The sequence below is a fragment of the Artemia sp. Qi Xiang Cuo genome, chromosome 1, assembly GCF_049724085.1.
Source record: "Artemia sp. Qi Xiang Cuo chromosome 1, ASM4972408v1, whole genome shotgun sequence".
NCBI lineage: Eukaryota > Metazoa > Arthropoda > Branchiopoda > Anostraca > Artemiidae > Artemia > Artemia sp. Qi Xiang Cuo.
This window is the reverse complement of record NC_142794.1, coordinates 69050575-69073260: the sequence shown is the minus strand read 5'-3', so window position 1 is coordinate 69073260 and position 22686 is coordinate 69050575. Positions and strand designations below refer to the sequence as shown.

General features: G+C 36.1%; 1 protein-coding gene across 1 annotated transcript in view; it reads left to right on the top strand.

Annotated features, from left to right (window-relative positions):
- The first annotated feature begins 5648 nt into the window (after window positions 1–5648).
- The window catches only part of LOC148956653 (putative lipid scramblase CLPTM1), a 51479-nt gene continuing 34441 nt past the window's right edge, over window positions 5649–22686 (top strand). Inside the window, exons 1-3 of the mRNA XM_089086497.1 lie at window positions 5649–5777; window positions 19327–19546; window positions 22157–22315. Coding sequence (XP_088942623.1) covers window positions 19328–19546; window positions 22157–22315 — 378 coding nt within the window. The 5' untranslated portion in view covers window positions 5649–5777; window position 19327. The remainder of the gene's footprint in view (window positions 5778–19326; window positions 19547–22156; window positions 22316–22686) is intronic.

Sequence of the window (22686 nt, the reverse complement as noted above, 5' to 3'; positions counted from 1 at the left end):
GACTTCATTTGACTCACATGTGCTGCTCTCTCCGCTATGGTCAGACTTGGCTGGTGGCTCCACCCCCAAGGAATGGGCAAGCAAAAATTACCTGAGGAAATCTGGTGCCTTCTATCTGGACAAGTTGTGCAAGAGAAAAATGTCGGCCGATAACCGATATTTTTTCCGATATCTGATAATGACACTGACCCTCATGTCGGTCCAATAATATCGGGCAGCCGATATATCAGTTGGGCCCCAGTTGTTACGGAAGGTTTCCGGATTGATTGATGATAATGATATTATATTTTGGAAAGCTGTGTATAATTATTTCTGCATTAACGATGGATTTCGCTTGTCCTTGAGCCAGAACTTTCAGTTGCGAACTGAAGTGAAGTCTTATGATCTACGTCGAAAATATATCTGCAGTTGTTTACTGTGCTTTTCCTTGTTTAAGCCGTGATTCTGCTTACTACTGGAAAGCTCAATTCAACCAAGCAGTTGACTGCTTCAAATTGAATTAAGTTTGATTCCAAAAAAAGCTAAAGATGAAGCAGTATTTATCAGCCATCTATTTTAACAAGACATTTTGTTTGTGATTTCATTCTATGTGTTTAAGATGGAGGTAGAGGAATAGTATCACTTTTACAAAAATCGCCTATGTTACGCATCAGGCAACGCTATAGCGTTGCCTATAGTAGAGGTCATAAGGCTCTAATGTTTGTTTGTTTTTTCCCAGAGGCACTTTATATGGAAGGGGTGGCCGTATAAACTTCGGAGGGGGAAAAATTCGATTGGAAGTTTTATTCCCCTTTCCTAAAAGTCAAAGGTGATCGGAGGGCGACTAGTCCCCCCCCCCTATCCTAGCAGTTTTCCTCCAAATGTATCCGATCAAAATTTGGAGAAAGCCATTTTGTAAAAAAAAAAAACAGTTCAAAGATAACCCCAAAATACTTTGGGGTCGACACATCCCCACAGAGCACGGGGGCAAGTGTGGTAAGTCATGCCCCAGGGCATACAGGTTTTTATGTAAGGAGTGGCCGTATAGACTTTAGAGACAGCTCATTTCGTTGGGAATTAAAAGCTCTAGTTCCTTTTTTAAGAGTCAAAAGTGATCGGAGGGTATCTGCCCCCCCCTCCACAATACCCTCTTTTCCCCAAATGCATCCGATAAAATTTTGAGATACTCATTTTGTTCAAAATACTCCAACGATCAGGTAACAGAAACTTAGGGGTCAACATAACCCCACAGAGCCCTGGGGAAGGGTTGTAACTTATGCCTGGGGGGAGTATAAGGTATTCATGGAGGAAGTGGTCGTATAAACTTTAGAGGGGACTCAAACAATTAGAAATTGAAAGTTCTAGTTCCCTTTTTTAAGAGCAAAAAGTGATCAGATGGCAACTCCCCCCCTCCCCTACCAGCCGTCTTTTCCCCAAATGTGTCCGATCAAATTTATGAGTCATTTTGCTAAAAAAAAGACCAAAGATCATATAGTAAAAACTCTGGTGCTTACACAACCCCCTAGAACCGGGGGGGAATGTTGTAAATTAGTCCCCGGGAGCATATAAGGTTCTTATGGAAGGGTTGGTCGCTTAAACTTCGGAGGAGGCTCAGTCGATTGGAAATTGAAAGTTCTAGTTATCTTTTAAAGAGTCAAAAGGAACTGGAGGTCAACTAGCCAACCCCCTTCCTGTTCTCTTTGCCCCGAATCCATCCGATCGAGTTTTTTAGATAGCAATTCTGTTAAAATAAGTTCAAACATCAGATAACCAAACTCCATGGTCGGCACAACCCCCCAGAGCCCGGGGGCAAGTGTTTTAAGTTATGCCCTGGAGGCATAGAAAGCTTTTATGTGAGGGTTTTTAAAATAGTTCAAAGATCAGGTAAGTCCGACCTCTGCCCCACCAAAAAAATTTATTGGCAATATTTTATTCCAAAACTTAAGGGAGCTGGCCCCTGGACCTCCCTGCATGGCCCGACCTCCACCCAGAAAAAATAACAACTTATCAATGATGTTTTATTCCAAAACTTATGGGAGCTGACCCCGGGCTTTCCATGTCCCGATCCCTCTCCCCCTAAAAACTATCAATGATAGATCATGGGAGCTGATTCCTTGCCCACCCTCCATGGCCTGCCCCCCCCCCAAAAAAAAAAGAAAAAGAACAACGTACTAACTATATTTTATCCCAAAAATCATGGGAGCTGACTCCTGGCCCCCCTCCATAGCCCCCCCCCACCCATAACAACTTATTAACGATATTTTATTCCAAAAATCATGAGAGCTAGCCCCTGGCCATCCCTACATGGCCCGACCTTCCCCAAAAAACTTATTAACGATATTTATTCCAGAAATCTTGGAACTTGCCCCTGGCGCTCAAACCTCCCTCCCCCCTCCCAAAAAAAGAACAACATATATTATATTTTATCCCAAAACTTATGAGAGCTGACCCCTGGCTTCTTTGGCCCGATCCCCCTTCCTGCAGAAAAAAATTTCAATGATAAATCATGGGAGCTGACCCCTGAACCTCCATGGCCTGATCCTCCTCCCCCTTGAAAAACTTATCAATGATAAATCATGGGAGCTGAACCCTGGATCTCCCTCCTTGGCCTGATTCCCCCCGCCCGCAAAAAAATTATTTATGATATTTCAATCCAAAAATCATGGGAGCTCACCCCTGGCCATCCCTCTATGCTCTCCCCCCCCCCCCAAAAAAAATCAACTTATTAACGATATTTTATTCCATAAATCATCCCCCCCCCCCCCCGCAAAAAAACTTATTAACGATCTATTATTCCAAAAAATCATGGGAACTGGCCCTCCCTCCACGGCGCAAAACCCCTCAAAACGAACTTATTAACGATATTTTATTCCGCAAATCATGGGAGCTACCCATGGTGTTCCTTCCATGGACCGATCCCCCCCCCACAAAAAAAATAGTGAGATTTTATTCAAAAAATCATGGCAATTCAGTTCAATTTTATTAGGTATTTCCAAAACTGTTCAATACACCTGTAGTTTTTACTATAAACAACAGTTTGGCTACTGTCTGTTTCCCTAACGGTAAAAGCAGAAGGCCTACTTCGTAAACATTTTCTTTTGTACTTATTGCAATATTGAAAATAAAATGAAAATTGCAGGGCAACAAAATCTTCAGCTGATGAACTTTAAGAAATTAATTTCATTATATATCAAATTATCCAGTTTAATTTTATTAGTTCTTACCAAGACTTAAAGACAAATACAGTTTCTGTTTTAAATAAAATATTTTGAAATAGGGAATTTTGAAAAACTTGAAGCTTTGGCAATCAAAAACGAACAGAAATTAATAAAAAAATTATTCCTGAAAAAGGATTTCTTCAAAGAAAAGTAAAGGTCAAATTAAAATTAATGAGGTTAAAGCTCATTAGGTTTAATGAAGATAGACTAGTAAGAGCAGCTTATTATCAGAGTTTGAATTGTGGTTTGAAAACGTCGTGGCCGTCCCAAATTAAGGCATTACTAGAAAGGGTGGGAATGCCTTACTTATGGAATGATAGTCTTGGTTCCCGTAATATACCAACAGATATAGAAAGCCAGGTACAATTTATCTTAGGGGGTTAAGAAATTCAGTATTGGCCGGGGTTGGTTTTAAATTCTACAACGTTGAATCATTATAATCAGGCCAAACCTAGTTTTGGAGAGAAAGTTTATCTTGAATTTAATTTACTGGCAATAATTTTATATCGATGGATTCAGCTTGGAGCGAATCACCTTTCCATCCAGAGCAGGTAAAAGGTGTTCAACAAAAAGATAGTAGGTCCTGAAGTTTTCAATAAAGCGCCAGTGACGTAGAAGGTTTTAAACTTTTACAGTTGGGAAAGGAGGCGGTATCCATGCTCTTAAATTTTCGTTGGTTTTTAGCTTGATTTGCATACTCAATTTAAGCTTTACTTGTTTTAAGATAAATTTATTCGTTTGTATTAGGAGGCCAACCTGTTGTACGTTTTTTTTTTTTGCTCTGATTGTTTATTTGATTCTGTTTGTTTTGGGTTTCATTTATTCCTTAATAGTAATTTCTGGTAGTTTTGAGTTTGAGTTATTTTGGGTTTTTATTTTTTTTTTCTCATCTTAATTTTATTACGGCTTTTACATTTCGTTGAAATCTTCTTTTTCGGAAAGTTTTTGTTTTAATTATTTAAAAGGGTCTGCTATTAGTTATCTGAATATAATCCACCTATCAGAAGCAAGTTTGTATTCAAAAGTTTATGCGTAAGCCATTTGGTAAGCCAACTTAACCAAACTAAAACCTTGATTCCTTTTGGCTTAAAATTCTACTTTATAATGTTTTGCTGAACCTAGCTGATAATTTGTGACTGAACACGATATTTGAGTTTCATCATGTTCTTCCTCCAAAAGTTATACAATAAAAATTACACCATTTTCTAATCTTTCTTTGGTTTGAACTATTTTGCCATACCCCAAATAAATATTTTTTTTAGGGCAAATATAAGTTCAGGTTCTTACATACTAAAGAACTGCTGAGAATTATAAACCAAGATTAAATTTAGTTCATACATAAACTTCAAACCCGGTGGTGCGAAATATTTTTTTTAAGCTCAAGTCTAAGTTTACCTCCATACCACACCGTATGCCACAAGCGTACCAGATACCAAGGTAAAGTGAGTTTTTTTTTTTTAGAGAAGACACTCAAACACTGTTGACGGTACAGTCTTGATTGATGCCAAAACATCTATATTCCGGGTTCCACTGAGCTCATTAGTCAATCGGTTAGGTCAAACGATAAAACATATTACGAAGGGTCTAAGTGAAAAAAAAATTCAAATTTCTTTTCGTCAAACTAAATTGCAAAAATTTCCATTTCGCGATGGGAAACATTGTAATACTAGTTCAATCTAATTTGGAACAGCCCTCGTCTATTCGAAGCTCAACTGAAGGCATTTAAGTTCAGTCACAACTAGCAAACTGAAGCTAAAATCATTTTTAATACATATGACGAGAGATCAAACGAAGTAAAAAACTTAAAAGGACAAACTTTTGCAAACAAATTGCCTTCCTTGCTATGATCCCTTGGGAAAGAATTAACACTGCATCATTAATGCCTGTAAATTATCTAATAAAATCGTAATAAAAATGTTTTTCCACTAAACAAGGCTTTCTTGCACTTTTGCTGCTTTTCGCTTTGTCCATGAAGCACAAATTAAAACTGGGATTTACAGAGGACAGTGCCTCCATTTTTATCGATTTTTGTTTGTGTGTGTGTGTGTGGGGGGGGGGGGCAAATTGCGTTATGTTATCTCAACATTTGTCGGCAAATTGCATGGCCTCGAAGAGGTTGATACTGCCTTTGAACTTGTATTTGTCGTCATGGAAAGGCAGTGTGGTCTCCCGAAATTATCTACCTTCGTGATACAAAGGTGAACTTCGATTTATGAGGGTGAAGTAAAAACTAAATTTGACTTGTCCATTGAATTTCGAGTTTTATAGAGATAATTATCGGGTCACTTCGACTTACACAGGTAAATATAGTCGCAAAATTATTTTGATTTATGCCTGTTTTTTCTTCGACTGATACAGGTTTTCGAAAGGTTATTGAAATAGTTCGATATATCAAGGTTTGAGTTATCCAGTCGTCTGTATAAACTTCTACAATTTTAGTAGGAAAACTCGGATAGTTTAGTATAGACTATGGCAACGCTGCAAATTCACATTTTGAAGAAGAAGTGACAAACTATATCCAGGAAAAATTGCTGAAATTAAAGGGAGAAATTCTTAGATTGCTCATAGCTGCAAATTAAGGTAATTACGGTTTCAATTGGTATATTTTTTTTATCCATTTGATTCTAGATGGGTAATAATGTAGTTTCTGCCCTATGCAAAACTTTAATAGGCCTATACAGTTTTTTTGATGTCTTGGAAAGAGTTTGGGTAAAATTGCACTTTAGCTATCTTAGAAAGGGGCTATGTTAAAAAATAGGTTCAATATATACCAAATCATATTATTGAGTTAGGACTAAAGTGAATACACCATTCAATGCCTTTTTTATGCTGATTATGAATAGGCTATAGCCTAATAAGCATTTCTACGGGAAAGGAATTTCAGCCCCCCCCCCTATATATGCCAATTCAGGGTTAGGTTAGGTATAGCCTATATGGGGGGCGCTGAAATTCATTTCCAATAGAAATGCTTATTATATTTTTGATCAGCATAAAAAAAGACATTGAATGGTGTATTCACTTTATTTGAAACTCAATAATATGATTTGGTATATATTGACCTAAAATAGAACTTTCAGAGGTTAGCCTACAGGCTAAAGTATGTCCTGGAAGGTATTTTAATTCTACTTTAGCTACTTTTGGCTATCTTGGAATGGGGTTAGGTTAGAAAAATGAAACTTTCAGGGATGGGTCTACAGGCTAAGGGTTGTCCTAGAAAGGTATTTTGAAGTTTCTACCTCCACTCCTCCCTCTAGAGGATCCTGACAACTACCTACATGACAAGTTGACTTCACCCATTGAAATTTTGACAAAACAACATTTTACATTAATTTTCAGTTATCAGTTTCTTTTTCTCCGGCTTTAGCTCTGAAAATGCAATTTCAGTTATTTGAGCAGAATTATAAGCCATATAAATAGTTAATTTCCAAAATTTAGGAAACGTATTTGCATATCTTTAAAACCTTATAAATTGTGATTGAGCAAAGCTGTGAAGCTGAAAACAATTTTGTTGTACTTCATTTAAGCAGAAGATCTATTTTGCAAGGTTTCACTTTTATAACTCATATATTTTTAAAGGTCAGGACCCTCTAGAGGGAGAAGGAGTGGAGATGGGTACTTCAAAATATCTTCCCAGGACATACTTTAGCCTGTAGACCCATCCCTAAAAGTTTCATTTTCTTAACCTAACCCCTTTCCAAGATAGTCAAAAGTAGATAAAGTAGAATTTTACCTTTTATTTACCTGCTCTGTTTTTGTTTTTATAATAGCTATTTCATCCTGTTTCTGTTTTTTTTTCTAGGCTACCTGTTTTTCTTCTGTTTCTGATTTTATTTGTGTGATTCAAGAATGAGATATTTGAGAATCTCGGACTTACAAAATGGTTCTTTAAATCATAAATTGAAATTGTGAAGAAGCATGGTAATGCCTCATGTGATTTTAGAATTGGAACATAAGTAAAACCATGGAACTTACTCTGTCAAACATATCAAATAGTGCTGGTAAATTGTTTTAGCTAGGCAGAATTGGGGCCTGGAAATCAGATGATAGTAGGTATTTGCTTCAATGTTAGTGGTGGAGAATTTAGGGGGGACCCCGCTCCACCCTCCGAGATTTTCTCTGGTGCCCTCATCTCTTTTTTTTATTGTTTGTCACTCTTTTTTTAGAATAAATTTGTCAATATGGTCAATTATTGGTACCTTTGTCACATTGGGTCCCCCCAAGATTTTGCTCATTGGTGCCCTTCCTAGAGATTTTACTTTAGATCTGCCCCTGAATGTTAGTGCAGTAAAGGTCCAGTTTAATTCTACTAAAACAATGTATTGCTTACAGTACATTATTCCATCAATTGAACAGGGAAGTTGCAGAGGCGCTGTCCAGGAGAGGCAGGATACAAACAAATCACTTCTTACTATATATCCTGGTTCTATTGGTAATTTGGTAGGGCATCTGTCTCCTACATTAAATGGGAAGTAGTCTGCACCTTTAGCTGGGAGAACTTTTAAATTAACTGTTTTATGGAATTGATGCTGCTAAATAACAGTGACTTGCTATGATTACCATACTGACCTATACATGGGACATACTGATTATTAATTTCAAATTTTCTTAAATGCTTAGTCAGAGAGGAATGTAAATGTATTGCTCTTGTCCAGTAGAATATATTTTTGCTACCAAATCTTTATTGCATCAACATAACAAAATAGCCAAATGTACTTTTTCTCATGGTACTAAAACCATGTCTAGCTAAAATCAATAGAAACCCTTTCAAGGAAAAGCCTAGAGTTGAAATGGTGGCTTAACTAGCTGATTTTCTGTATGGACCAAAATGGCTATCAAAAGCCCAAAATAGGCTGAATTTGCACTTAGCATCAGTAAAACAAGAAAAACCGAAAACAAACAACAACAACAAACTATAAAAGGGTCAACGTCAAATAGTAAAAACATCAAAAACAATTAAAACTCAAAAATTAAAAGGTCAATGCCGAATCTTATAAAGTGCTGATATACTTTTCAGTAGGATACCATGTTGATATACTCATTCGGTACAATACCAATCTTCCGGTGAACACAGTATTTTTTTGCCATACTGCACAAGAAATTAAACAAAAATTAATACTAAGCAGTGAATTATTTCTTATATCTGTCTCTTAAATAAACATTATAGACAAGTAAATTCCTGTAAATATTAATATTGTGCTTTAAATGGTCTAAGTTTCTAGGAAACCATAGTTGGGATCATTTTGCTTTTATTTACTGATACATTTTCTTGGCTTATTGCGCCAACAAAACTGCTCAGGAGGCAATTGATCCCATTCCCCCTAGTTGCACCAGTGATGTGAAAGAGGTCAGATGTTTTGGTGGAGGTGCAATTTTCAAAATCCTAAGATCAACCTTTGTGTTAAGAAAAGCATGATGTGATCTTCTGATGATGACTTGGATGTTCGAAGTAAAACTTTTAAGCTATCTCTCTGGGTATCCTATGAGAAAAAAGAAATCACAGAAGTAGCCTATCGGGTGCAACTTCTGCAAAGTGTCTCTAAAGGCTAAGGGAGTCTCTACCACAAAATTTATTTACCATCTTAATAGGAAGCATGTAATTAATGTGCACAAAATAAAGTATATACTGCTGGTGCAGTAAATAAAAAACCCAAATCAACTCAAAAAAATATATATCAAGTCAGGCTGCTTCCCTAAAGAAAGCTCCCAATAGCAAAGCAAGTAACACAGAAGATAATAAATTAGTGAAATCTGGAATAAGAAGAACAGACATAAGACCATTCCTTATTTCTAATCAAAAGAAACTGCTCTGGAGAAGCTCTGCTACAAAACCCTGTTTAAGGACAAATTGCCACTTTCTGTATTTGATAAGCCAGATATGAAACAGCTTATTTACAATACAACAGGGGGCTTGAAAGCACCATCCTGGGGAACCATCCATCGTCACATAAATGTTACTGCCAGAAAAAAAAAGTTAAACAGAAGGCTGGTGAAAATGATTCAGATGGCCTTCTCTTCCTTTTTCTGAAAGTGAAGATACTTTTCCTGAAGAATTTGATTAAACTGAGGTAGTGTCTACAGAAGAAGGTGGCAAAACTGATGGAGAAGAACAGTGGGGAGCTGGAAGTCTGTCAGAAAACGAGGTTGCAGACCAGGCTATCTGATGACCTGTTAGACTTGCTCAAACATTGATAAACTGCGAAAAGTATATAGAAAACTAAAGATTTTGACTGGCCAGCATGGTAACATTAAAAGATGTTGCAAAGAGAGTGACCTTTATTATCATATCCCTCTTGACATAAAAGTTTGATGGAATAGTACATTGGAAATGATTGAGTCTACAATAAAACTTGGGGACCCTGGAAATAGTTTTTACATTCGATAAATGCAACGATTGTATTAGGAGTATCTGGCTTATGTCTAATAGCTGGACAGTAATATAAGCTGCTATTACCATACTTTTTATCAAATACAATACCACTGTAATGATAAGTACCTCTTCATATCCAACTGGCAGTCGAGCACAAGTAGTCTTAGAAGGGCTTGAGCTCTTTTGTAATACTAGATCCGGCAATAGTCCCATTTTGCACCCCTCAAAGAATTCATAATTTTGGTTAAAAAAAAAATTGTATGACAAGCCTTTACTTTGACATTAATCTTTTCTAAAAGGCAGCTTATCTGGATCCTTCAACATTTGAAAGATTTTTCACTTGGGGTTTGTTCTCTGGTCCCTCGATCTTTGACACCATTACTGTAGGACACATTAAGTAATGATGCAGGGACTGCAAGAGAGGCCACTCCAACTTGCCTTTTTACTGCTGAAGTCCTTGAGGCTATGGTAGAGTCCAATGAGGAGAGCTGATTCTAGTCATTCTGGATACAGCAGGTTTCAAAATTATTAGACGCTCCAGCAGTGTTAGTAACTCTGCTGTAAATACCTTAAAATCTTTTGAGAAGAAGCTGCTAGTCTCTCTTTTTGAGTGTTGTGGAGCTTTCCCATGAGCAATTTCTTCTTCATTAATTTACCTAAATACAGTGCAGATCTGGGGGGAGGGGGCCAAAAGGTAAATTTTTCTTATATTACACCTTTGAAATATTGGCAGATCCACATTTTCAGGGGGAGGGGGTGGGCTCAGCTAAGAAATAAAATTAGTATTCTTGGATTGTGTAGTTATAGTTAGTTATAATTGAGGGGGTCACTACCCCTTCTCCTTTGGGAATGGACCATGAAAACGTGTCTACATAATCAAAAGAATGGCCATTTGTATCCTTAAAACAAAAGTTTAAAATAGTATCAATTTCCATGATAGAGGAAGTGCATGCATTGGAGAAAGTATTTTCTGCTGTAAAGCAACTGCAATTTTCAAAATAAGTTGTCAAAAAGTACAATTGCCCTATATTTGCATCCCTTTGAAAACCTGTTTAAGAGAAGAAAATACTTAAAGAAAGCATTATGTAGCAAAGAGTTTAAATTCCTTCAAAATTCAGAATTTGAGAAATTTCATATTACTTATTTACTTAAGAATGAATTTGGTCAAGGGCCTAGAACAATATTTTCTAGTGCAAAGGACCGTAAAAATATCCTGAATACCCTTAAACCATAAGTTTTTCTTGTTAAAAACTTTCACACAAATTGGCTTGGAAATAGTTAATCTTAAAAGGCTGCTTTAAGCTGCAAGGTAACAAAAAAAAAATTTAATTGGCAGTAAGAAATGTCATTATTCCGTTGCATTTTTCTTCTTTCATATTTTTGTTTAAGATGGCTTCCAAACATTTGGATGGGGGGGGGGGAGAGGAAACCATGGCCTGGAGGGGAAAACTGTCCCCTCCCAAATCAACTACATGCTCTGCTTAAAAAATAATGACTTTGAGCTGACTGCATAATTTCAGACTGAAAATTATTTTCTTTTCGAAATGTCTCAAGTAACTAGTATGTATTTCCTTGTTTATGCATTAACTAGTTTAAATATAAAAGTGTTTTTTTGGAACGTGAAAATGGAAGAAAATAACCATAAAAAAATGATGGCGATATTTGTGTGTACAGACAGTTTTTCACCCCTTTATTAGAAAAACTGCCCTTTTTTGTGGAAAAAAAATGCTTCACTAGTACTAGGTTTTTTTTCAAAAGTGTTACCACCAGAGAAATACACTACCCGTGGCAAGTGCCATTCCTGGCAAAAAATTTAAAAGGTAGAAAGAGAGACTAAAAGGTTAATGTTTTCATATTGGAGACCCATTTATTTTATGGACCCAAACCAAGAGATTTTTTTGGAGCTGCCAGAAACCACTCTAAAGCCTCATAGTGTACTACTACTAGTGTGTTGAGCAAACATGCATTTTGCATGTGATTGCAGATTATTTTGTGTGAAAGCAGTATGTCCAGACAATCTCCAAACAAGGGGAAAGCAAATTTTTTAAATGATAAGCTTTAAGGATTGAACAGCTGATATAATAATTAGCTTTACAATAATAAGCCAAAACTTATCATCTATAATTTTTTTTTTTCAATTTTAGGTGTTCAAAAAAAGCTGTTTAAATACCTGTTTTTTGAACAAAAATAGCTGTTTTCTGTTTTTACAAAAAACAGAACAGAAACAGGTATTCTGTTTTTTTTTGGTGACCTGTTCTGTTTCTTCAGAAAAACAGAACAGTGCCCATGATAACCTCTAAAAATCTGTGTGTTACAAAAGTGAAACTTTGCAAAATATGTCTTCTGCTTAAAGAAAGAACAATAAAATTATTTCCAGCTTCACAACTCAATCCCAACTTAAAAATGGTTTTAGCAATATGCAAATATCCTAAATAAATAAAATAAAAAACATTGATATGGCTTAAATTTCTACTCAAGTAACAGGAATTGCATTTTCAGAAGTAAATCCAGAGAAAAAGAAACTAATAGCTGAAAATTAAGGTAAAATATTGTTTAGTCAAAATTTTAATAGGTAGGCTATAGACCTGTCATCTAGGCAATTTTCAGGACCCCTGCAGAGCAAGAAGGAGGGGAGAATGGTCCTTCAAAGTACCTTCCCAGGACGGTAATTTTTTTTATTCATATTGCTGACTTACAAATAAAGTAAACATATGCCAACCATTCAATGCTTTTCTTATGCCCTTTCCAAATATAATAATTTTTTGTGTCTGAAATGAGTTTTACCCCCACCCCAATATATACTAATTCAGGGTATATATTTTTACATTAGGGGGGAGGGGGGTTAAACTTACCTCTCATTTACATAAGAAATAAAATTTACCCCCCCTCCCCTAATGTGCAAATATATACCCTTAATTGGTATATATAGGGGTGGGGGTAAAATTCGTTTCTGACAAAAATAATTATTATGTTCGAAAAGAGCATAAGAAAAGGCATCAAGTGGAATGTTTACTTTATTCATAAATCAATAATATGAATAATGAAAAATTTACCCCCAGGACATACTTTAATCTGTAGACACATCCTTGAAAGTTTTATTTTCCTAACCTAAGCTAACTCCTTTCTAAGATAGCCAAAAGTTGGCTAGCTAAAGTAGAATTTTACCAGAGTTTGGTTTAGGTGAATAAAACTCACAAATAAGTCTTTAGGATCCTATGGGAAGATATTTGAAGTACCTACCTCCTTCCCAAGAGAACTGACCTTTGTTGATCTAAGAATCTTTGTGCCATATAAATTTAGACCTTGCAAAATAGATTTTCTTCTCAAGTGAGGTGCATGAAAAGTATTTTTAGCCTCAAAAATTTGCTCAATCCCAATTTATAAGGTTTTAAAGATCCTTCCCAGGCTATGTTTTAGGCTTTGGGATCATTAGGTTACTAATAGTTTCATTTATCTAACATGGCTATTTTTCTAGCTATGCTGAAGCCCCTTAATTAGAATTTTACCATGCCCTTGTTTGAGCTTATATTAAATACATTATATACCTAATATAACCTAACTCTATATATTAAATGTTTAATTAAAATACACCTATATTGTAGTTTTTCCACTGAGCCCAAGCTAATTGTCTCTGAATACAGACAGATAAATTGTTTTTCTCATGTCTGAGAGAGAAAACATTTTGAGTTGTTTGGTTTAATAGCACCAAGCATTTTTGCTATCGGTGCTGTATTCCCACTCTCCAGAAGGAAACTGTATACAATTCTGATAACTACTTTAAGAACACTTTACCAGGCTAATATCATTCCTTAAGATAAACCCATTTACTTTACCATATCCATCCTAATGATTAAGTATATATTCTGAGTTGTTGGGAATTTTTTATGTGCTTCTTACTGTTGCCTTAATTGTTGGCAGTTAAATCAATTTAAAGAAAAAGTCACATAGAAAAATTATTATCATTATATATACATACATACATATATATATATATATATATATATATATATATATATATATATATATATATATATATATATATATATATATATATATACAATTAGGGATATAAACATTTTATCATTAAGGAAGAGGGCAGGAAATTTGATTTTGGGTTAAGTTTATACGTTTACCATAAAGAATGATATTGGTATGTTTTCCAGAATATTCTAACGTAGTATGAAAAATTATATAGTGTTTCCTTCTGGAGAATAGGAATGCAGCAGTGATTACCTTAAATTGCATTATCCAGCAAAATAAGGAACAAATCCTGTTGAGTTGCTGGTTAGTGATGATGGGGAGCCATTGACTCAATTGCATCCCATTCTGTCTTCCATGGTTTCATGGACCAACTCTTGTCAACGGGAATCTTAAAGGCATCAACAGAGGGAGCAATTACAGCAGTATCAAGAAGATTGTTCCAATGAATGATCACTCTATTGAAGAAGTAGTGGTTGCAGACTCTGGTATCTGCCCTCTTCTGGGCAGATACCAGATACCTTTTAATTTCTTACTATACCCTATTGACCTGGCGGATTCCTCAAACTGAAATAGATGTTGAAAGGAGGATTCACCATTCAAAAGCTTATAAGTCATTATGACATCCCCTCTTTGATGCCTGTACACAAGTATTGGGAGCTTTAGCTTATTCCGTTGAGATGGATAGTCAAGATTTTTGCAACCATTGACAGCTTTTGTTGCCTTTCTTTGGACATATTCTATTTTTTTGCTGATCACCCTTGTTTAGGGGTGCTGCAACACACATCCCAAATTCTAGCAATGGTTGCATAAGACCCTTGTAAAGTTTGGCCACGACTTTGGATGATCTGATTTGTACAGTACACTTCATTATGCTGAGGATTTGGGATGCTTTGGCAACTGCTGTTTGAGCATGTTTGTTAAATTCTAGTTCCTCATCAACAATAATTCACAAATCTCTCCCCTCTGCCAAAGAATCAATCAATTGTCTTGAACCATCCTGTCCTATCATATGGTATTGCTGCCTTATGTTCTTTCTCCAATAGTGCATGGACTTGCCCTTCTGAATGTTGAATTCAAGTTTCCACTCATGGGCCCATATCTCATTTTTAAATTATATTCAGTATCCAACAGATCTAAAATTCTTTTTAGAATCAGGTTTAGATGGGCCAAGAAACCTGTTCACCAAGGGAAAAAAGCATTGGCAGATACAAAATAACAGAAAAATATGTTATTGTAAAACTATATATGGGACCATCAGGGGGGATGAGTCTGTTTACAAGTGAAAGGACTGTTGTATGTAGAAAGAGCATTAAAGCAATCATCAATTTATTACCTTCAATTGCATGTCCAGCAAGATAAGGTGGTGATGAGCCTCCTAAGGAACATCTTGCTGGTGGTATGACATGACTAAGGTTTGGCATCTCTGCATTGGCCCAGTCCTGGTCAACTCCTTTCTTGAATGCATCTACGGTTTGGGACTGGATTGTGGCTTTGGAGAGGCTGTTCCAGTAAGGGACAGTGCATAGAGAGAAGAATTGCTGACACTCATGTCGATGGCAATGGTGAGTTTGCAGATTTTTTGTATGAACTCTTGTAGCTCTTCCATGGGATATGGAGTAAACCTAACTTGAGAGGTCGCTTTCAGGCAGTTTGCAAGTAGTGATTGCATCTCCTCTTTCTTCAATATACTAGGGTGGGGAGTTTGAGGGATATAAGGCATTCCTCATACAGCTTGTCTTGCAAAGTCTGTATGAGCTTTGTTGCTTGCCTTTGGACACTCTTGAGGGCTTTAATGTCCATTTTATAATGGGGAGAAGCTAGGGTTATTCCAAATTCCAGGTGTGGATGTACAATATCTTTTTACAGCTTCTTGACCACACACAGTTTCCTGGTGGAACAGGGACAGATCCAGGATTTCTTTAGGGTGGGAGGGTGCAAAATAGGTTGATTTGATAAACTTGCATTAGGAGCAAGTTTAATTAACGCAAATTTGTGTTAATTAAGTAAATTACACTACTTCAGACTATGTTGGGGGGGGCAAACGCCCCCTCCCCCTGGATCTGCCACTGGGTGGTAAACGTTCATTTTATGAGCCTTAGCACTCATTTTGCTTTAGCAAATTGAGCTTGTGTTTGGCTGTCAAACTTGAGTTTGTCATTGACAATAACCCCCAGGTCCTTCTCCTCATTTACAGCTTCAAATAGGTAATATCCAATACAGCAAGGTTGTCTAGGATTGTTGTGTCCAAGATGCAGGACTTTCCATTTTGACACTTTGAACAACAAACCCAACTCAGATGACCATCTGGATAGTTGATCTAAGTCTTCCTGCATTGTTGAGTGATTGGGACTAAATTGGGCCTGTCCTAAGAGATTGTAATCATCAGCATATAGTGTCAGTGGGTTGTTCAGGTTTGTTGTACAGTCCTTAATATATATGCTGAACAATGTGGGCCCCAAGATTGTGCCCTGTGAGACTCCACTAATGATAAGAATTTCATCTGAATAAACAGTTTTACTGTGGCATCATAAACTACTATCATCTGAGTTCTTCCAGTAAGAAAGGCTTCAATCCAGGCAACTATATCCTCATGCATCTTGTATGCTTCCATTTTCAGGAGAAGAAGTTGATGCTGTACTTTATCAAAGGCTTTTGTTTGATCAAGCAATATGACATCCATTGGAAGGCCATAATCTAAGAGTCTGGTCACAAATGCCATATGTTTCAATGAGGTTTGTGTCAATTGAGCAACCTTTACAGAAACCATGCTGACTTTTTGAAAGTGACTGATTTCTTTCAAGGTGAGAGACCAGTGTGTCATTTATGATGCTCTCAAGGACCTTTCATACAACAGAAGTAAGACTTAATGGGTGATAATTACTGGTTTGGTCCCTTTTTTGAAGATGGGCTTGATGTTTGCCTGCTTCCAGTCACTTGGGAGTGCTTTGGAAGTGAGTGGCATCCCAAGAATCACTGCTATTGTTCAGTGGCTCAGCAATTTTTTCAGCTGCTTCTTTTAATAGTCTGAGTCATAGATCATCTGGCCCAGCAGCTTTATTTGCATCCAGTCTTTTAAGCCTTTTCAGAACATTCTCTTCATTTATAATTGTCATATACACTGGTTCTCTTATTGATTACTCCGGTAAAGTGGGTGGAGGGTTTTCTGTGGGCTGAGTGGAGAAATTTGTACCAAAGCTAGAGTTGAGCAAATCTGCTTTTTCTTTAGTCTTTGAGGTCTTTGGGTCATCCTTTCATGAGGTCTGGGATATCATGTCTAGAGGTATTAGCTGCTGAGACATGGTGCCAGAACCCCTTTGGATTCTGCTTTGCATCAGCTGCAATTGCCTCCTCATGGTTTTCTACAATCTTCCGAGTCAAATTTCTTTTAGCCTGTTTCTGCATTTCTTGAACATGTCATAGTGGTAATCACATCTGCACTTTACATATTTGTTTTATGCTCTTTTCTTCTTCCTTCTAGCCCTTGTGACTTCTTTGGGTAGGAATATCAAACATATTGAATTCTTATTTTTGGGACATATTATAGACAGCAGTAAGTACTATGTTTAGAGAAAGTATTGAACAGGAAATTTAATGGCAATTTTTTTTCAATCTGATTTCTGAACTATATATGAACTTGAAGTACCATAACCAAACCTAATACAGTGGAGTTGTCTTTAAACCAAATTGAAGCTTGACATAAATTTTGGTTAAATAAAAACTCTGTCTTATTGAATGGTAGCCTCTAACCTGCCTAAAATACTTTCCTAGGTTTTAAAGCAATTTCATTTTTGGACCAGGGCACTTGGACTTATCCAAGTGCCCTGGTAATAGATTGCATATCAATGATATGGTAGCTTTTAAGTAATGGGTACATAGGGCTAAAAATATTTCAACTGATTTCTAAGCAAGAAAATTACATTGATAATTTCAGGGTTTGTGTCACACACACAAAAAAAGAAAAAGGCCTAAGTAATGAAATGAAATTAATTTCTGAAAGTTCATCAGCTGAGGATTTTGTTTCCCTGCAATTTTCATTTCATTTTCAATATTGCAATAAGTACAAAAGAAAATGTTTGTATTATAATTCATCTTAATAAAGTGCTAGATACAAAGTAGGCTTTTTTTTCTGTGTGACACAAACCCTGAAATTTATCAATGTAATTTTCTTGCTTATAAATCAGCTGAAATATTTTTAGCCCTGTGTACCTATTACTTAAAAGCTACCATATTATTGATATGCAATCTATTACCAGGGCACTTGGATAAGTCTTCTTTGCAAAATTTTCAGCAGTTTTTGTAAGTGCTAGTATTCAACTACCAAATTTATTGTACGATGTTTTTTATGAAAGGCAAATAAACTTGCAAAAGCCATCCAAATTAAGTTAAAGACCTAGAAAAAGCTTGTTTTAAACCTGATACTGACCCAAGTTTTCCCTTGCTCCAAGTTTAAATGAAATCTTAAAAAGCAGACAGAAAGCCATTCAAACCTTCTTCTTGAGGTTTTTAGATATCAGAAGGGGATTGTTCACATCTTTATTTTTCCTAAAATACTTGCACTGATTGTTAGATATCCTTAACTATATTCCAAAAATACCTGCATATAAATAAATAAGTATGATGCTAATAATATAAATAAATATGATGCTAGTAATAATGGTGTCTCTTAGCAATATTAGTATAAATAAATATGATGCTAGTAATAATGGTGTTTCTTTAGGGTCTTTATTATCAAGCTATCATCATCCATTCAACTACATCAGTGTTGATATGCCCCTAAGACAAATGTAAGGTACCTTGTCAAATGCTTTGGCAAAGTCAAGCATAATGAAGTTGACAGGTGCTCTTATGTCGAGGAGGGTGTCTGGCAACAATATATTGTTGAATGGAAGATATGCCAGGATTTTGGCATGCACAATGCATTTCAAGGTTTGCTACAGGTGAATTCAAGTCTATTTGTCAATAATTTAAAGCTTTTGTCAAGTCACCTTTCTTGAAAATGGGTAATGATGGCTTATTTTGAGCCTTTGCAAACTTCATATATTTTATTAATTTATTGAAAAAAACCATCAAATCAACACACAACAAGATGGAGCACTTAAGAAAAAAGGGAGAAAAGAAACAAGTTAAACGTTGCTTTGTGAAAATTCATATTCTGCTCACAAGACTGGAGTTTGGACGTCCATACTCTTTTGACCACCCAGGAACAAGTCCTCTACCAACTTGTTGTAAAGAAACAGCTTGATTAGTAGCAAAACAGAGGGCATGGCAAATTTTTGTGCAGCACTTATCTAGATAGATGAGAATCTTTTTTTGAGGCAACTGATGTGACTTCTGAAGGAAATGGAAAGGGATGCTGATTATTTTTAGCAAATGAATTTACCAACACAATCTATAGGGCTTGATCAGGTTACCAATCACAATGGTGTTGAGATACTGAAGGAGGAAAAGGTGTACTTTGATGAACAAAAGGTGGCAAAGTAATTGAGCAGTCTGTGGGAAGATAATCAGACAGCTGATGATCAAACGCAACATTTACTGTATCAGCTTGCAAATCTGATGATTTGACAATGTGGTCTAAGTTGGAAGTTAACAAGGACGCATGAACATATGTAAAATCTGACTTTTTTCCAAAACACTCAAGAAATCAGTCTATATCCCCATAACTTCTGTTGTACTTGGTATGGTTTTTCTTTTTAACAATCTAAGGAGGGGAGATAAGAATGCTTGGAAATAGCTCTACAGTAATTAAAAAATTACAGTAACCTGCAATTTATTTTCTAGAATGCCAGAGGTCGAGCCAGTAGCTGCTGCTGCTCCACCACAACAACCCCAAGAACGTGCTTCCTTCTTTTCAGTTGCAAAGGGACTCATCACACGTGCCTTGATAATCTATTTTATTAGTTCGTTCTTTCGGCGGCCACAGCCTACTCAGGCTCCTACAGGTGTAGTACATCCACCAAAACCAGCTGCTGTAAACTACTTCCCAGAAGAAGCTGAATTTGTAAGTTTTCTTTTGCCTGATTTTATTTTCGTCTCTTTCAATAAAGCAATTATGTCATAGCATGTTTCAAGGCCTTTTTCATTAAACAGTTTTCTTCAACTTCATCAGTATAGAGTATAAAGGATCAAATCTTACAAGTAAGTGAAATACCCGTTTATAGGTAAGGTCATGTCGATAGATGGTTTTAAAGAGAGGTAGGTCAGAACTTGGTATAAAGTTTTACAAGCAAGATTTATTTGCTTGCTCTTTATTTACTCTTTTTCGAATATAGACAAGATCATCCACAAAAGTTTTAGGGAAGGTTTTGAGATAAAGCAACAAAAAAAAACTCCTGGTTTTAATTGTGTTGTGGAGCATTACTTCTGCTTTTTCGTCTTTATTAGGGTTCAATTGCTTGGTAAGAGTAAGAAATAAAAATTTGAAACTTCAGTATAAGGATCATGAAATAGAGAAGAAAAGTTTCTGAAAGCTTTCAATATTCCTGAAAAAATAATGACTTAAATGTTATAAACAAGAATCAAAGTAAAACTGTCTTAGCTCCTTTGCAAACTTCTTAGGGGTCATATAAGGCTGGATTTAAATAAAAATAGAGTTATCCCTTTGAAATCTGGGCTCAAAAAGTATATCGCTTTTAAATTCCTGGGAAATCATTTTTGAATGGTCTGTCCAGAAATCCCAGATTCAATTTATTTGTTTTTATTTTTTGTTTCTTTTATTATTATTAATTTTTTTTTAATGGAAGATTTGACTTTGATTCAATTTTTTGAAATATCAAATTCACAAAATGTAAAGCTTGGTCCCAGAAGTAGACTGAAAGATATCCAGCTGCAATGTTATGTATGTGACAAAAAGGGGAAGGAGCTACCGGTATCTGAAATCTTGTAATATGTGCACTCACTAGAAGGGGCTGTCAAATATCTAACGAAACTTTGCCTTCAGGGTGTCGAGATACAATCTGGCCTTTATGGGGATAGACATGTCCTTAAATTCTTGTCATAAGGACATCTACCAGATGGGATTGTCAGATATTGACCAAATTTGGCTAGAGCTAGTGTCCTACTTGGGTATTTTGTGTATAAGAATTTGATTTGACATATTCAGGTTATGGGAAAGAGGTCCCTTAATTCTTTACCTTGGGAAATCTAACAGGAAATGTTGAACAACCAAACTTGCCATAAAGGAAAAATAATTTTTCTTTTTTACTTTGTGGGAGGGGGTACATAACTAATTCTACGTCTTTGGTGGAGAGGCCCATAAATTCTTATCATTGGAACGTGTACTGAAGGGAACTGTTGGATCTGAATTAGAAAATAAGGGTAAATGTTCTATTTGGGTCTCTTGGGAGTATGGACATAATCTCTCCTTTTAAGGGAAGGGGGAGGGCTGTGCCTATTATTTTTCGTCAGGGGTGTAGAGGAATAGGTCATCAAATCTCAATAAACTTGGTTGGACCTAAGAACAAGTATCCTGGCTTTACTAGCTGTACTTACTTTTGGGGTATGCTGTATACCCGTTATAATCTCCATGGGGTTAGATGCCATACTGGAACGGCTTGATCTGTCCTCATCAAACATAGCGGAAAAGGTAATTATTTCCTAAATTTATGCCCTCAGAACAACAACCAGAAAGGGCTGTTGAATATCAACCAAACTGAATGAAAAACTAAAAAGAACGTCCTTTATTTGTATTTAGGTAGTCCAGATCTAATGCGACCGCTGTGTCGGGCAAGGGAGATTGTAAGTTTGTGTCATTTGCACGTTTACCAGAAGGGAACGTCGGATCCTAATCCAACTTTATGAAAAATAATAATGGATTAGTTGTAGTCGTAGTTTTACCTTGGGTGGTGGGAAGGTGTCTCTCATTTCTTGTCATCACAACGTCTACAAGACGGGCCTACGGGTTTAAATGTACCTTGGGGGTAAGCAAGAGCTAGTGCCTTATTTGTCCTTTTTTTGGTGGTCTAGAGCCACTCCTTTCACTGTCGCAGATAGTTGAGGAGGTAAATTTCTTCTTATCAGAAGATAAACTTGAGCAGTTAACGAAATTTGCGGTAAGACCAAAGCTGATTTCCACACTGTGCCTAAATGGGGTCCAAAACCGATCCCACCTACGATGAGTAAAGGGTGTCTGAAGTCCTGATATCTGGACATTTATCAAAACTTGTTGTTCAATCTCAACCAATTATAACTTCAAGTTGAGACTAAGTTAGTTTAGACTTTAAGTTAACCTTGGAATCGGATTTGGGAAAGAAGAAAAAAAAGTGTAAATCACAGGAGTCGAGGGAAAGATTGCTCATTTTTTTTAGAATAATCATATTCTATTGTATGAGGCGGATACACCTGAACAAGCATTACCGTTCTTGAATTATAACTTTATGTTTTTTTTATTTATGCATATTTTTTTTTTTTTTTGAATGCGCGTTTGTGAAATGGTTGGAAGGTTTTGATGGTTACGAGGTAAGGTAGAATACAAGGTTGGTTTTATATTCTGTGTGGAATTAAGGGTTGAACTAGGCTGTTCCGATTGATTATTTTGATGGATTTCATGGACTTCGATAATTTTCTACCTACTTAATTATGCCATTTATTCTTGACAATTATTTTCTTTCAGGATTTATTTGTGTTTTTGAGTGAAGACGAATTTTTTAGTAACTATTCAGACAAGGACTCATTAGTTTGGTATCAAGAAGGACTTAAATATGGTGACTGGTACGGAGGCCCGCATTCTGATGGATCTTACGTTATTTCTAAGACTGTTACCGCGACAGCTGTAAGTTTTTCTTGAGCATCTTCTTTTCCCTTAGAATGAATCTATGTACACCCTCAAAGATGAAAAAAAGTGGGAATGAACTTAAATTCAGAACAAGACTTATTTTTACTATCACAGGTGGAATTAAAAGTATTGGCTTATCATTACTGTGCTAAAAATCCTGAAAGGTAACCCGGGTTGTACTCTAGTGAAAATATTCTAGTTATTTATACACACTAATTAATTCTCATTTGCATATTTAATTGTAAAACAAAAACTAATAAAGGTGTTTACGAGTGGAGTCGATGAGTTTCTCTTTTAATTGCGACCGATCGTTCAAGAAGTATTTAGCTTTTGACCTTAGTATGTACTTAGTATGTAAGCCTGTTTTC